Source organism: Desmodus rotundus, chromosome 4, assembly GCF_022682495.2.
Source record: "Desmodus rotundus isolate HL8 chromosome 4, HLdesRot8A.1, whole genome shotgun sequence".
NCBI classification, from domain to species: Eukaryota; Metazoa; Chordata; class Mammalia; order Chiroptera; family Phyllostomidae; genus Desmodus; species Desmodus rotundus.
In genome coordinates, this window is record NC_071390.1 from 163,207,847 (window position 1) to 163,225,919 (window position 18,073).

The 18,073-nt window shown below is 34.8% G+C and overlaps 1 protein-coding gene across 5 annotated transcripts in view; it reads right to left on the bottom strand.

Moving 5' to 3' along the window:
- Nucleotides 1–18,073, bottom strand: part of PCDH7 (protocadherin 7) — a 403,653-nt gene that overhangs the window by 171,474 nt on the left and 214,106 nt on the right. The window contains exons 3-4 of one of the 5 annotated variants that reach the window (XM_045182597.2): nucleotides 14,450–14,545; nucleotides 10,267–14,371 (exon numbers count right to left, since the gene is read on the bottom strand). The exons of 3 other annotated variants lie outside the window; for them this stretch is intronic. In XM_045182597.2, coding sequence (XP_045038532.1) covers nucleotides 14,457–14,545 — 89 coding nt within the window. In that variant the 3' untranslated portion in view covers nucleotides 10,267–14,371; nucleotides 14,450–14,456. Of the gene's footprint in view, nucleotides 1–10,266; nucleotides 14,372–14,449; nucleotides 14,546–18,073 lie in introns of those variants that run through there. One more of the 5 variants, XM_024573854.3, reaches the window with a different exon arrangement.

An 18,073-nucleotide genomic window follows, 5' to 3' on the forward strand; every position in this document is an offset into this window, starting at 1 on the left:
AAAGCCCAGCGGAGCTATTGTCACTCGGCAGAAATAATGAACAAGTAGGACAGCTACTGAGATAAGCACTGTACAACTATAAAGTAGTAGACTCTCACTCTAGCCGAAGACTCACCCGCATTGACACAGAATGACTGACCACCTTTATCCCTGAACTGAAAGCACACAAAATCACGAGTGCACAAACACTTGCACAAACCCACCCACACGCCCACACACACACCTTGAAGCTTTTTAGAAATCGAGGGCTAATTATTTAAGAACATAATGGATAAAATCTAGGTGATGTTCCTTGGCACACATCTTTGGTTCTATAATAATTCCCTTACTAGAATGCCAGAAATTTCTCCATTGTTTTGTCATGCTTCCTGAATTTCTATCAATTAGAGAAACATCTGTTTATTAAAGTATTTTTTTAAAACTGCAGCTACCCTTGTTTTAAGATTTCAGTGACCTTTCATATGTGAGAAGGACTTCAGCTCAAATAGTTTGTTTCCTCCAAGACCAACTCGAGACTTAAATTGTTCACAAACTAATAATGTACTTTTGCTCAACTGAAGTCTATTGCAGATTTCAAGCCCAGAAGAAGTGTACCACATAAATGCAAATGTGGATTGAGGAAAGGGAGAGGTAGATTGCCAACCCTGGAAAACAGATGACTTGGTGGGTAGAAAGGTGAGTGAGGGAGATTAGTTAGGTCAGAGCAAATGCTTTAAAGGTATTGAGACAAAATTTGAAACAACGCCCTCTGGGTGTGTTGTGTTTGACCAGAGCAGAAGCAGCCACCTTTACCACATATGCTACCGCAGGTAAATTGGTTTGATTATCTTTGCGGCAGAAAGACGGCAGTAAAAACAATGAGATGGGACCAGGTCAGAAGACCTGTAGATAAGTTTTATGCAAGGGCAGTCCCTAGCAAGTGACAACAACTGTATGCTCTGAGCAATCACCAAGATTACATTTTCAAATCTCAAGAATAATATGGGGGCGGGGTGGAAGGTGGGAAGAGAACAGTATTTTTGGTAGATTTAGATATGCCTCAGTCATAATAAAACAATGACAAGGTGTCAGGTTTTACAATGCACATTTTATGAGGCACTTTAAATCATTTTTGAATAAAGTAAAGTATGAATAAAAACATTAATTTTAATGTGTCATTAAGAATATAGTAAATATTTTATAAAGGTCCCCATAAAAGTAATAAGTGACTATTCATATGTCAAGAGAAGATTCATTGAAAGAGAAAATAAACCACATAGAAGACCTAGGAACTCTTAAATTTTCATTTCAATGTCAAGTAATAACTGTGACATTTCTCCTTAATTCACATATTTTAGTCAGCTAGACTCTACTGGAATCAACTCTAATTTTTAAAACAGCCTATTCAAAAAGAGATCTAGCTCAGTTTGTTCAGATGAAAACATTTAAAATAGATTTCATTTCCTTTTTCCTCCACTCCGTGGAGATACTTTTGGTCTAAGTTACGGTCACACTGTGGTCTCATCACTTTGTGTTGTGTAAAATCACGTGAATGTAACTGAAGTGCGCACGATAAATGGAGAAGGCCCCATAGCAGCTCAGGTTGGTTTGTATCAATAACGCCCAGAAAATCCTGGGACACAACATCCGACACAAAGGAAGATAAACGATATGTTAATGAACTGATACTTGAGAATTAACAGGTCTCACTACATTTTCAGTTGGATGTTTATTTTTTCAGTCTATCTATGTTTGCAAACTTTTTGTAGCCCAACATATTTCATGCTTGATTCACTTTTTTAATCCTGAAATAAGGAACCATAGGTATAAGAATTTTTCTTCTAACATTTAGCATGAAATCTTATAATTTCCATACCAGAGTTTTTCCATGGCCATTGTTTAAGAGTTGTCTAGAAAATTAGCCAAAACTAGTGGCTTTGCCCAAGGAGTTCCACCTTCACTTAACAAAAACTGCCCTGCTCACTGGAGTGTCTGCATAGTGCCCTGTTCCATGACCCAGCCAGAGTCAATTGTCATTTTCCGATTTGTTCCCAAACACATTTCTCTAAGCACCACCCACAAAGAGATTCATTTTTAACCACAAAATATTCTACTAGAATATTCTAGTAGAATACAACACTAGAAATTGATTAAATGCCATCAGACTTATGGAAGAATAAGTGATATACACATTTACTTATGTATATATATTTATGTATATGTATATATAATATTCATGCAACTAAGAAGCATTTTTACTATAGCCATGTCAAAGTAAACTCTATAACACTTAATAATAATTATTATTTTCTTTTCTAAAATACGCTTAGCAATAAGCAGTTAGAATATTTAATTCCACTTTTTACTACAGAGATATAACTCATCCAATAAGACAAAATAATTTATAACCTTCACACTTGGACTTTTATGAGAGCCCTGACCATAGTTCATCAATTTAATTACTAATAGTGCTGCATATATCACATTTCCTTAGAGCAAACCACTTTGAAATCTCACAGTTATTTATAATAAATTCTTGGCTTAAAATCTTTTATATTACTAAAATGTTCCTTTCAGTGCCCCTCAATTTATGAGCAAAATTAAAAAAAAACACATATGGTCATTCTCATTATTGGATCTCACAAATAAACTGTTATTGAGTAAAAGTTAACTTCACTAGGTCTGTCCAGAAAGTATCCAGCCATGTCCTATGGAAAATAGAGACGTTTATTGAAGATAGAAGATACAAGAAACATTGTACGTAAGACAATGGTCACGGTGCCTCAGACCCCTTCAAAGTAGGCTCTTTGAGACCTCGCACAGTTCTCCCAGTGTCATTAGTAACTGCAGCACGATGTTCCTTCTGCTCTGGTAGCAGAAGCTGCAGAACCAATTTTGTCATGACACATTTCATGCCAAGATCCTGTGACGAAATCTTGGGCACAGTAGTGTTCGGAGCCCCCAGGTTAGCTTCTAGTGCTCGCACGGTCAGTCTTTGGTCTTTGTTCACTGCAGCCAGTATATATTCAATACATGGACCACTTTCAACAGATTCTCAACCATCTTTGAAGCATTTGTGCCACGTTTTTATTTGTGCTGCACTATTGCATCATCCCCAAAAGCTTTCTGAATCATCCAAGTAGTTTCTGAGGAGGAATGTTCAAGCTTAATGCAAAAGTTGATGTAGATTCACTGTTACACTCGCTCAATCATTTTGAAAGTGATGGCCACACAGTACACGTGCTAAAGTATATTTACTTAGCAGTATACTTTTAAAATATAATTAGTCCGTGGTGATGTGGAGGAAGGTGGTGGGTAGAAGTGGAAGAGGGTATAGGTAGTATAAATGGTGATGGAAAAAATAAAATAATAAAATTAGTAAAATACTCTTTTGGTTTATCTGTTCATGATATATTTTCTTTCTTAAAAATGTGTTCTTAAATGGATAATGAGATCATTTGAGTTTTGTCCTTTATCAGTCACTATTTCAATGATAGCAGTGATTTACTGTATGAAATTATTGGTGTGCTTGCTCTTCATTAAATTATGTAAATAATGGTGTTCTTTCTTAAAGGAACAGACAGAATGCTCATGCTATAGAAGGACTACGGTGTCCCATAATCACTTATTTCAGTTGTAAACCATTTCACTGCAGACTGAAGTAATGTATTTATTTCTTAAAACATTACTAGAACTTAAATGTTCTTGGCCCAAAATACATGAACAGTTCTTCTAAAAACTATAAAAAGCTTGTTAAAAACAGAGTTCTGTTACATAAAACACATTTTATTTTCTAAAGTATCTATAAATCCAAAAATAATAAATTATACTTTTAGATATACAAGAGGGATGCCCCAAACATTGAATTTATTTTTTAAAAATTATGTATTTTTTCTTACATGTTTAAACTTCAGTCACCTTCAAAATATTCTCCTTTTGATGCAATACATCTATTGAGACATTTTTTCCACTGCTCAAAACCATTTTCAAACTCGTCAATTTTGACGCCTGTTAGTGCTTCTTCTGCTTTTTTGTTTCACCTCTTCTGCATCAGCAAAACGTTTCCCTTTGAGGACTTTTTTCATCCATAAACAAACAAAAAAAGTCACTTGGGGTGAGATCAGGTGAATAGGGAGGGTAGGGCACCACGATTATGCTGTTTTTGCTCAAAAACTGCTGAGCGCTCAGTGCAGTGTGGGCAGGTGCACTTGTAAGTCACCCGTCATGAAATGGGCAAACACACTGAGGGAAGTCTTCAAAAAAAATTCACTGATGCCAAACATAGCCTCTCACAACAACGCCAGCTAGTTCCCCATACAGATGGGTTCCTAGAACACTCACGTGGTAAGGGAAGCCTGTACTGTAAGAGGCCTGCTCTCCAGAAGATAATTCCAGGGTTGTTTGGGCTCCCTTTATACATGACTGCATTTTTTGTGATATAATAAAGACACACCACTTAAGACATCCTGGATAGCCATAAATAGATTATGTATTCTTTGAACTATACTTGATACGTTGCTATGTTTACATAACACTCACATATCTATGATGCATATTCTGGAAATGTGAAGAAGAGCCTATCTATCCAGCTACCCGTGTAAAATAGCTAAGAAGAACTCTTTAGCAGGCCTGGCAGAATGTTTTTAGTTTGCTAACTCCTTCACTCTTACTTTTGTGTGTTCCCATTTCACCTGCGTGTCTTGTCATACGACAAACAAATTAAATAAAAGTTTAGTGTGTTTTAAAAATATAGCCTCCTACATCACCGATTCTTTCCATGCACATGTAGTTTGTTCTGCCTAGTTTTAACTGATGTCTTCCTCTCTTTACTTTCTCATGGAAAACCAGTCTACCTGTTACAGTCCAGCATATATTTTCGGTCTCTAAGGCATAACCACAGTTCCACAGTTTTCTGAAGTTCAGCTATTGCAAAACATAATAACCACACGGTTTGATTCTTGCTTCTTTTTTCACTGCCACTGAAGCCAAAGATATCTGGATAGTTTTCCCTAACCTAATGTGATTCCACAGAGTTTGCAAATAAAGTTAATGTGTTAGCTGAAAGTTCCTTTTCCATTGGTGTCCATGTTAAAATTAGAATTTTATCTAGATTAAATTAGATTATATTTTATTATAATTAGATTAGATTAGATTAGATTATAAATCTAGATTATATTTGAATCACTATATATATATAGTGTGTGTGTGTGTGTGATATATATGTCACAAAATGTCATATATACACACACACATACATATATTTACTATGCAACACCTGTGTAATTCACATATGAAAATACATACTATACAATATCTTTCTGATAACTGGTTCAGAAATTTTTAAAAAATCATTGCTAGCATGATGTTTTATTGGGGAAAAACATTAATATAAATTAGACAAAACATCTTTGGAAAGCCATCAGCCCTCCCAACCTTATTCTTTGTTCTCGTTATGAATACACAAGTCAGTGCAACTTTAGCATTATGGGCAAGCTGTCTATTATTCTCACAAAGTGGAATGATTTTAAAATCAGACCTATATTTCTCTGTTGTTTTAAAAATATTTTCCTGCATTTTCTATACTATTTGTACACATTGGCTTATCATATTGCTCTAATCAACAAAGATCAGAAAGAATGCAAATCTTCAGTAATATATGCACTATGGTGTCTACAGACATTCCCCCTCCCCCCATCAATTAGCTAATATCCCATTACACCCAGCTAATGCGCCTGTTTTAATAATTCTCTTTATAATCAGATGTTCTATTTACTTAATTGATGACTGCTGTGCTGATTCGAGTGGACAGGCAAGCTCACATAATGATGGTTGAATCAGGTTAACACTTATTAGAAATATTGTGTAACTTGCCCTGGTTTACTCAGTGTAGAGTCTGGGGCTGCTGTGTGCCGAGGTGTCCCCAGTTACAAGACGGAGGTGATAAGATCTTATTATGCAAATCCTGATTTTAAGTTGGAATATATTTTTGACTGATACCATTTCTGACATGTTTTAGTTGGATACAAAGAATGTTTGTAATGTAAACTTTTCAAAGAGATGCCAATATTTATTCCCTTCAAGGAACACAGCAGGCTACACTACCTAATGTTTTTCTGTTTCTTATAAATAAGTTTGTTTGATTACTTTCCTATTTTATCCTGCTGACTTAAGGTTAGTAGTTCATCCAAACGTACAAAAAAATGCCAACTCACCAATATCTATATTTTTTAGGCTACTGCAGTTGATTCGGTTACTCAGACTGGGACTAAGGAAATCGGGATCACAGATCTTAAAAACTAACTGGATGACCTTAAAAAAATTACCTTTGAAAAAAGTCACCTTTTTACAGTTCTATAGAATTCAGTTTTAAAATGAGAAATTTTCATAATCTCTTCCAGACAAGATAACTTATGACTCTGTGTGACTGCTTTACGTCCCATACCTTACTTAATACACGGAAAACAATCAACATTAAATAATCTTTGCAAGTCACATGTATTACAACTTTTAAATTCAGTCAGTTATACTGCAATGAAAGTAACATTCAAAGAGAATAAAATAACTAGGAGTAAATTTAATCACGAGGTAAAAGACCTGTATTCAGAAAAGTATAAAACATTGAGGAAGAAAAAAGTAAATGGGAAGATACACCGTAGTCATGGAAAATTGAATTAACATCATTAAAATGTCTACATTATCCAAAGCAATCTGCAGAGTGAATACAATGTCTATCAAAATCACAACAGCAGTTTTCACAGAACTAGGAGAAATAATCCTAAATTTCATATGGAACTGCAAAAGACCCCGACAGCCAAAGCAATCTTAAAAAACAAACAAACAAACAAACACAAAGCTGGAGGAATCAGGCTACCTGATACTACAAGGCCACAGTAATCAAAACAGCAAGATACTGACATAAAAACAGAGACACAGATCAATGGAATAGAGTAGAGAGCCCAGAAGTAAACCCACAATATGATCAATTAATCCATGACAAAGAAGGGGAGAATAAACAATGAGGTGAAGACAGTCTCTTCAATAAATGATGCTGGGAAAACTGGACAGATACATGCAGAAAAATGAAACTAGACCACTTTCCTACATCATATACAAAAATAAACTTAAATAGATTGAAGACTCAAATATAAGAGTGGAAACCATAAAATTTTTAGAAGAAAACACAGAAAGTCAAGTCTTTGACATTGCTCCTAGTAATATATTTTTTTAGCTGTGTCTTTTTGGGCAAGGAAAACAAAAGAAAAAATTAAACAAATGGAACACCATCAAACTACAGAGTTTTTCCACAGTGAATGAAACCATCAATCTAGTAAATGGAAAAAGATATTCGCCAGTAGCATATGCTGTAAGGGGTTAATATCCAAAATATAAAAAGGAACCCATAAAACTTAACACCAAAAACAGAAAAGCAATCCAATTAAAAATGGCAAGGGGACCTGAATAGCCATTTCTTCAAAGAGGGCATACAGATGGCCAATAGACATATGTAAAGATGCTCAACTCCACTAATCATCAGAGAAATGCAAATTAAAACCACAATGAGATACCACCTCACAGAAGTGTTGACAAGGATGGAGAGAAAAGAAAATCCTCATCCGCTATTGGTGGGGTTGTAAATTGTTGCATACACAGTGAAAAACAGTATGGGGTTTCCTCAAAAGACTAAAAAATAGAACTACCATATCTATGACCTAGCAATTTCACTCTTGGGTATTTATCCAAATAAATCTAAAACACTAATTTGAAAATATATACACAACCCTGTGTTCATTGCAGCATTATTTTCAATAGACAAGACAGAGAAGCAACCTAAGTATCCATCGATAATAGAATGGATAAAAAAGTGGTGCATACATACAATGGATATTACTGAGCCATAAGAAACAATGAAATCTTGCCATTTGTAAAGCCTGGATGGACCTAGACAGTATTATGCTGAGTGAAATAAGTCAGAGGAAGACAAATAACATGATTTCATCTAAATGTGGAATCTAAAAAGAAACAAACAGAAAAAAACGAACAAACAAAAGAGAAACAATCACCTCAGAAATACAAAGAACAAATTGATGGTTACCAGATGAGAGGAGCACTGGGAGGATGAGTAAAAAAGCTGAAAGGGATTAAGTACAAATTGCCAGTTACAAAAATAGCCACAGGGGTATAAGGAACAGCCTAAAGAATATACTCAATAATATTATAATAACTATGTATGTTGGCAGATGGGTACTGGACCTATCGGGGTGATCACTTTGTAAGTTACATAAGTGTCTAATCACTTTGTTGTACATCTGAAAGTAATATAATGTTGTATGTCAACTGTCATTGAAAATCAATTAATTTAGAAAATGCAGACAACTGTAATTGAATAACAATAAAATTTTTTTAAAAGACAAAAAGAAAATTAATTAGTTTAAAAATAAAATATCATTCACAATAGATTAAAGAGTAGAGTTTCCAGATTAAAAAAAAAAAAACAAAAAAACCCCAAAAAACCATGGTTCCTCAAATGAAAATCAGTGAACTTCTCTTCAGGAGCACTTCACTACCACACCACAGCACCAGCAAACAGCTGACTGGTGTTACAATTCTGAAGCACCATGTCCAATGACATCTTTGAGAACTGTGACACCAAATTCCAGTACGGTAGTGTTGCTATTATTATGTCTGATGGTTATCAAGGAATCACAGACGATTAAGGTTGGGATTCATTTTGTCTCACTAGCTATCTCGTGAATGAATTCCTTTAAGAATGGTTTTGAGAAATTATTGAGCAACCTAAGTTTTAACATCAGTGACACTGGTTTCAAAACTATTCTTGGAGCATATTTTATTACACATTTCTTATCGTAACACATTTCATCCTTATAAGCAAGTAATTTTCTCTCATTTAAGCCTACTGGCACTTGTTCTGACCTCAGAAATCACAAAAATGAATAAAATACTTCTCTCTTCTGTACTAACGTGCTTCAAATATCTCAAATTGCTGTCTTTTCCTCAACCTGTCCTTAGAGCAAACATTTTCTTGGATTCATATGTTTTTAGAAGCACGTGCATATGCAGCAAAAAGGAAAAAAAGCAGCTTAACTTATTAATAATCATCAATCTTTTCCCTTTTTTGAATTAGAAGCCTTCCTAGAAATTATGTTAAGAAGCCTGCACATAAAAGGTAATTGATCACATAATCATAGCACTCCCTGCTCCTAAGTCGAAGCCAGTTCTCACAATCCATCTGATGGGAATGCTCCAGAAAGAAAAAATAAGTCAATACATGTTATCACTAAAGACTATATCCCTGATTCAGTTTGGTCTCCATATTTTACAGATGAGTAAATCATGACCCAGGGAGGTTCAATATACTGTACTGGCAAACCTAAAACAAATACCAATTTCTAAAATTGCTGGTCTTCCAAATTCTGTAGAGAGTTGGCAGTTACTTCAAAAACCAACTAGTGAAATCCATCATTTCAGTGAAGTAAATGAGGTCTTGAGAGGTAAAGCGATTGATTCACATCTCCTACATTTCACTCCCCTCTTCCTAAAATGCTAAAGGCAGAGCGAAAGGTATTAAATTAGACATGCTGCACATTGCATGCATCTTCAACAACGGTGGTAGACAAAGCAGATGGAGGTACTCTGTTACGAATATTGCCGAGGCATCTTACATGTTATCAAATAACTAAAGGGTATTGCTTTGAGAATGGAATCTAAAGAAGGCCAAATAGGGAGCATATATTCATACAAGACAGAGAGCAACATTCATTATTATAGAGAAAGAATTTATGTAGGCACTGTAGGTTGGGAGAGTATGAAGTCAAGCACTTTAATTACTGTATGGAAGGCATTCATTAAAATTATATAGGTTCATAATGTATGAAGCACATTTGAAAATGAAATCCTTGGGTAGGGTCAGGGAAAAGCCAGGTGGCGTAAAAGGTATTTTCTGCCAGCACATTAAATAAACTTGCCAGTTCTAGAAAAGGCCATGTATTCTGTGCAGGAACCCACTGAGAGTCACCTAGGCTGGCCTGTGAGAGAGTGCCATGATCTATTCATAAACAGGACTCACCAAGGGACACTGACAACAATTTGGCATTAAGGAAGAATCCACATACATGAAAGATTTACTTTTCATTAACTTTTATTAAGGAAAGTTCATATCTGACAGGGCATGCTCTACACATCTTTCTTTTTTAAAAAATATATGTTATTGATTATGCTACTACAGTTGTCCCAATTTCCCCCTTTTTTCCTCCCACCCTGTACCCCCCACTCCCTCTGGCAATCCCCCCCTAGTTCATATCCATGAGTCTTGTATCTAAGTTCTTTGGCTCCTCCATTTCCCATACTGTTATTAACATGTCCCTGCCTATTCTATATCTACCAATTTGTACTTCCTAATCCCTTAATCCCTGTACTTTTCACCCATTCTCCCCTTTGCCCCTCCCAACTGATAACCCTCCAAATGATCTCCATATCTATGTTTTTGTCTTTATTCTACTTGTTTGCTTAGTTTGTTTTTTAGATTCACTTGCTGATAGTTATGAATTTATTGCCATTTTTATGTTCATAGTTTTGATCTTTTTCTTAAATAAGCCCCTTGAACATTTCATATAATAATGGCTTGGTGACGATGAACTCCTTTATCTTTACTGTGTCTGGGAAGCACCTTATCTGCTCCTTGATTCTAAATGATAGCACATCTTTCCATCCTCTTTTGTGCAATTTTGACCACCATGTGAGCACATGTTTTCAGTTAGTCATCAAAGTTGGTAATTTTCATTAAGAAAATAATTTGTTTTGTTTTGCTTTTGTTTTGTTTCTCTTTTATTTCTCCTGATATTATTATCCACTTAAGGGTTTTTTTTTTTTTTTAAGTGCCCAATTGTTGAACTTGGTGAATGGGCTTCTTAGGAAAAGATGCTTCTCAGGCACCAACTAAAGCCATATATATATATGGCTTTATATATATATAAATATATATATATTTATATATATATATATTCAATTAAAAAGTAAAAAGGAAAGACTGCACATTTTCACCTTTACCTTTATTTTAATGCTAATTCATTTTTCAACCTTTTTGCATCCATTTTTGTATATACTTAAATTCATTTTATGTTTATACTATATTATATGCTATCCCAACCACACCTCTATTATGCACTCATTCAGATCAGTGCAATACGCTATTTTAAACTGTACTTTCTTTTTTCTTTTCCTTTCTCTAAATTGATTTTTGGGCTTTTTCAACTGACTAAATATAAGAATATAAACTGGGGGAGCCCATCCTGAACTCCTTGTTTCATAAAACGCATTTTGCACTAAATGAAATGCTAAACGGTTTGGCAACCAAGTAACACGGAGCAGTTAGAGAGACTGGGACAGTTAACTCAGAAAGGAACGTATTGGGAGACACTGTATATCTAGACATCATGGCAGAGTGTCTTTCTGAATTTAGGTTTTGGAAGAACTTTCATTGGAAAGGAATAGAACTTATTTTGTATCTCCCCAAAGGGAAAACCCAGGATAAATGGATTCAAGTTACAGAAAGGCAGATTTTGATCCAATATAAGAAAAAGCTGGGAAGTTAAAGATGTTCCAAAACATAGTGAGCTACTTCTGTTGTTTGTGTCAATGGAATTATTCAAGCAGGAATTCTTGTGATGGTGATGAGAGATACATACACAACCTAAAACTGGATTGGTTGACCATATCTCTCTACCAAGTCTTAAAATTCCATGACTAATGGAACAAACATTTGTTCTATGCTCCACATACTCCACATAAACACAAACAGATATTAAATGCTTCCTTATATTCATAGATTGATTAGCTTATTCTATGACTACCCTGGTAGAGAGCATGGTAGGAAGGGATATTTTGACTTCTATCTTAATTTTCCATCAAGCCCTCCCTCAACTGTATTCTCTCAGTACCTTTTTATTTCTAAACACAGAGCTCCAAATTAATACTTAAGGTCTTATCTTGCTCTCAAAAGCACTGTTTCCACAGAAAAAAGGTCCTAGAAAAATACAGTATACACAAATCAACATGTCTTAACTTGCCCTTTCTCTACGCTGTCATTTTACCTCAAAGGTTTTTCTAAGTGTATTGGAAATATGAATTCATAAGTAAAATTATTTTTTCTAGCTACATTGATTTTTTTCCATCCAAGTTTTATTTCATATTCTTTTAAAGTCCTCAGAGTATCCGTGGATTTCAATTGTTTCTTTTTATTTTCTTATTGCTTTTCTATTTATTCCCTTTTCCAAAATCTTTGTTGCTTTTTTCTCAAAGGTTATTTGTTTTTCTCAGTTTGTCCTTTTTTTTCTCATCTATGTTTTACTTTTTCACTTATTATTTCTTGTTTATAAAAGGATAAGATCTTTTTTTAATATGGTAAGCATTTCCTTTATTTGCCAATAATGTAAAAATTAATTTTTCTGATTACCTTTCCTCAAAAATTTATAACATTTTGGGTTAATTCCCTTATTTCCATATGAAATATAAGCATACTTATTAATCTTTTGTATGACTAGATTTAATAAATTTTATAAAATTTAAATTATCTTTTCACTGCAGATGCAATAATTTTAGACTGACTTGGTTTTTAATTACAAGGCCTCAATTTGGGGGAACTAATGAATTATTTTTTATGATAAAATATATTAAGTGATCTGTGAAGCTAATAATAGTAAAGAGCCACAAGTTAAGGGGAATTAAAACACAGTAGAGGGAAATGTAGGTGAGGAGAAAGGCCCATACAGGGTGAAAAGGATAAATGACTGTTTTGTAGACAACGATATGTGAATAACAAACACCGTGGATACAGAAGAGTTCATGAAAGACAAGATGAAATTATTAGCCTCCGGAAACTCAGAATTGAGCATGAATGTGAGTCCCAGCTTAGCTTGCAGAGACTCAGGAGGTCCACCCCACTTCGGTCAATTCTGAGTGACCTTAACCACACTAGATTTTCCTGAACCTTGTTTTTTATCTATCAAATATGGCTAATAAAAGCGTCTAACTCAAGATTCCTTTGTGTGAATGGATTAAGAAAGTGGATATTAAGCTCGCTAACACTGTGCCTGACACAGGGTAAACCCACAGTGCGTGTTTGCTATTATTATTGTAAAGTTTGCCAAACAGACCCAGACTCTCCAGATGGAGGGACCCAACTATGCAAAGGCCTGTGGATATGAGAGATTGTAACAATGGAGAAAGATGCAGAGGCCAGAGCACAGTGTGCATCCACGGCAAAGCATAACATATCGAATAGAAACAGGAGTAGAAATAGGATCACGAAGCACAATCAATAATTGTAGAGCTTCATTGGATAAGAGACCACATATTACTTAATGAAGAGTAATTGTCCAGTCTTTAATGGTTAATGGTTGATCAATGAAAATGCGTGTAAATCAAAATGCTTTGCTTTGTTTTTGTACAAAGACAAATCTTAATTAAGCTATCATTTAAAAACACCACAAAAATACTGCCACACACATGCACACCTATAGACACATTTGCTGTTTTTTCACAAAATGTCTGCCAATAATTACCCTAGCCCAAAGGCAGCATTCTCGTCACAAGTCTCAAAGATTGTGAAAGAGTCACAAGGATGTAATGCAGAGCCTGATACATCTTTACAACAAGCCCCCACAGGAACTAGAAGGACTGGTTCTTCTAGTGAAAAAGGAAATCAAGAATGTGGGTGTTTCCCTGTGATGACTGAGTGTTTATGTTTTATAGGTTATGACTGCAGGAGTTTGAGCCCTGGGCGACTAGTTCCTTTGAAAATGTAGCAGCCTGAAAGAGGTAATGTGGGGACTGCTGAAGGGAACAGTCCTCCATCGTCCTCAAATGCCACCAGCTGAGTTCGGGAAAGTGCTGCAGAAATTAGCCTACATTCAGCTCTCGCATCTGAATGACATGGCTTTGCCGGGTATTTAGATTTATTAGAACTGGCTTATACCTAATTTTCTTTTTTCTTTTTTTTACCTAATTTTCTACAACCAGATAAGTTAAAATCTAAATGTTATAATAATTACATATGAGTTAAAATTCACAAAATAGCCCATTTTATATTTTCAAAGGTATGTTACATAACACTTATTTGAAGGATGTTGAAAGTGGTAGGTATATTAAACAAACATCTAAGTTCCTTTTCTTTCGTACATAATTAGTTGAGAAAATATCATAGTATCTTTCTCTGAAAAGGATAGTACTAATTATCTGTGCTCTTTATATTTAAAAAAATACATCTACAACTGCAGGGAATTATGAAATGCAGAGCATGCTGAAATATGTGAAGATGCACTTGGGTTGGACAATTCTTCCGAATCAGTAGGCTCTGTGTAGTGGACAAACACATCCTCTAAATGTAAAAGAGACAGACTATTAATGGAGAGCACAGACGAGGGTCAGCTGCACTGCTTCATGAGAACCGCCATACCTGTTGATTAATGGAGAGGCCTTAACAGCACTCTTCTTCCAAGCGTCTTGCCATGAGGAAAGGGAAGGAAGGGAAAGGTAGTGATGGCAGCAACACCTGGGGAAGGGAGATGGGGAAATACGTAAAGGGAAAATCAGCAGCCCCTCCACAATGGTGTCCATCCACAGAATTCGCCAATAAAACAATTTCCAAAAACCCTGAGCTTGCTTTTTCTTTTTTTCAAATGTATATCAATTTCAAAGATAATTGAAACAAGTTAAGTATTTTGAAAGGAGTAATCTGAATATTCTCACAATGGGAATCTTCAAAGACTAAAGAGCCAGGGGCCTGAGACACATAGTGAGCTACCATCTCATACTCGCTGTTTGACTAGACATGGTAGCATAAGGCAGGACTTTGATACGTGGGTGTAGATTATTTTTTTACAACAGATTTAACAAAACCTATAGGATAAATAAAATCAACTATACATATGTGTATGTACCTTTCCCTGATACACAGAATATTATCATTTCCTCTAACTGCTTCTACCTGATTGCCGTATAAGTGGCTCACAATGCACCTTCTTTTTTACAGTCCCTGCAGGGCATATAGTTTTGATATCAAAATAGCTTCAACTTGTTAATAAAAAATAATTAAATTTAGTCGAATCCTTATGTACTGCAAAGGGACAAACTAATAAAAGTTGTAAAAGTTTCATGTTTTAATTATTTTTATATACACGGTTTAATCTGAAATATATGTATTTTTTAAAAGAAAATATATAGGATTATATGGAAAGAATAAAATGAAAATGTTTAACAAATAGTTAATAATAGTCAATTATCTGAATTTTAATAGTGAGTAACTGGTTTAATGATATCAGTATATGAAATAATACCAAACCACATAACCAAATACTGCTACCAATTTTGCTTTTAGTATTTGTTTTTTAAGAAATTTTTAATTTTGCATATTTATATTTAAATAAAAACTAAATATAAAAGGACTCTTCACATTACTTAAAGAAGCTTTTATACATAGCAGGGAGAAACTTGCAAAGATATATGCACGTTCTATGGAGAAGAAGAGCAGTGTCCCACTGTGGAAGCAGCCCACGCAGGTGTGGAGGCAGGGGGTGTATATGAAATGCCTGCGTCTGCTCTCAATTTTGTTGTGAATCAAAACTCCCCCAAAACATAAAGTCTTAATTGAGAAAGTAATAAAAAAGGTATTGTAAAAAATACAAATAGAAAAATAATTTTCTGTTATGGGAAAACTGTTTTTGACCCCTATCACAAATAAGTTTCTCACTGTGTTATTTACAAAAAGGCAGGGCATTCTTGAAGTTTTATCTAAAGACAGGGATTTTCCTGACTGCTGTGTTTGCATTCCTGCTTCTGAATGAGATTTAAAACTTTAATCCTGATGTTTAGGAAAGCAGCTATCACAAAAATCTTTGGGGTTTGGAACATGATAATCCCTTTGGTCTTGCCTAATCCTGTTTAGACAGGGTGTCTCAAAACTTTCTCAACTCCTCTTGTCTTTGACACACTGCTTACTATTAGCTATCATCTCCGTTTAAAATCAAATGACTCAACTAATGCTTAGGCAGCAGTATTAGTCAGTCTTTGAATTGAGAAATTTGCAAACTAACTGGTTATCATAAAATTAGCATCAGAAAAATTTTGAGGGCATAATCAGTATCTAGGCCTGCTGGATTACAAGAAAGAAAATCAAGTAGCAAACTTAATTTCTTTGGATATGATTGAGCATAATTTTGTAGCTTTTTCCTTATAAATGTTTTATTTTGTATTTCATTTAAAATATTAATTGTTGTTACACATATTTTAAAATTTAAATCCCTTTCCAAAATTAAAGCCTATGTATTTCAGTAATATTGAAGTTAAAATATTAAATCGAATTATTACTAAATTTAAATATTCCTCAGTGATTATTTTGGGGTCAACATTTCGTCTTTGGAAGAATCAAATGTGGGAGTCTCACAAACCAGAACAAAAGAATCCATGTGCTCATAATTTGTGGCAAGATATTTGCATGGAATATGGCATTTTTTGTATGTTGACTCATAAAAGTTTATGGATTTTTTATGTATAGTAAATTATTTTTTTGACCTTAGGAAGGGCAGATTATTACGAAGTAATATACTTGGACGTTAGCACTGCACTGTGAGAGATACAAAAATAACCAAAGATTTACTTATGAGAAAAACCACAGAATAACACTAATAGTGCAACTTATCAAGAAGTAACAAGTAATATAAAATGATTCTATAAACAAATGAGCTTATAAATAACTGAAATAACATAGACTGATAGGCATGATAATTAAACTGAAATTTTAAAGTCATAAATTCAGCCCTAGCTGGTGTGGTTCAGTGGATTGAGCACTGGACTGTGATCCAAAGGGTCACTGGTTTGATCCCCAGTCAGGGCACATAGCTGGGTTTGCAGGTCAGGTCCCCAGTAGGGGATGCCTGAGAGGCAACCACACATTGATATGTTTCTCCCTCTTTTTCTCCCTCCCTTCCCCTCTGTCTAAAATAAATAAAATCTTTTAAAAAAGAGTCATAAATTCATAGAGTAGAGAATACAACTATATGAATTAAGGGCAATAAAAGTGGAAACTTTTTTTTCTTTTTGAAAACTTTTTTTTCGTATTTGAAGGATCAGAATAATACAATACTCCTTGGTACTAAATGGGTATTTGGTAGAAATTGGCTTATAAACAATGACATGAGCTAGATTGCCACCTAAATAAAAAAGAAGTAAAATGGACCATATGATACATGAAAATAAAAAGCAGATGGAAAGATAATTTGCGATTATTAGTGGACAGCATTGACAATAAAGACTTTGTAATGAGATTGTTTTTCCAAAAGGACAGGACCTGGAAATTCCCCATCATGTAGTAGAAACAGGAATATGGGTTGCCCACTGTAGTCTGCCTCACCTAGCTTCCTTTCTTTTTCTTTTTAGGTGTGTGTTCAAGATAGAAATACTGATATTAAGATATTAGCTGTGTGATTCAGTGAAACAAGCCCAGAGAACCCAATTCAGGTAGTAAACTAAAGGTTTAATTGGTATTCTCAAGGAACACAATCTTTAGGGGGGGTAAAAGTAAGGGTCAAAGTTTGGAGTGCTTGCAAGTTAAAGGCAATAGCTTAAGGGGAGTAAACTTTGACAAGACATACTGAACTGGTTCTTGAAGACGGCTCAGGATACAGATAAAGGCCGAGAGAAAGAAATCGTTTGCAGAAAGAGAGGCTGACACAGCTCAATGTTGTGTGGTGTGGAGGAAGTTGTTGAGTGCTGGCAAGTCTGAAGTTTGTCCAATCGGAATTGCGTGGTGAGAGGACCAGCAGGACACACCGTGATTGGGGGAAGAAACACATAGGGCAATTTATGGTACTAAAGATGAATTAGGCAGTAGGACTGCTGTCCTCTGCTCAGTATCAGTAAACTGTTACCAAAACCTGATGCTTCTGGTACAAGGATACATGATAGAAGGCTATTACTAGATGCCATAAGCATTCCTGATAACAGTATGGTTTTCCTTACCCTATTTGGGAGGTCCTTCTCTAAAGTAAATTTTCTGTAACAATTAGAAAACAGGTATTTTTAA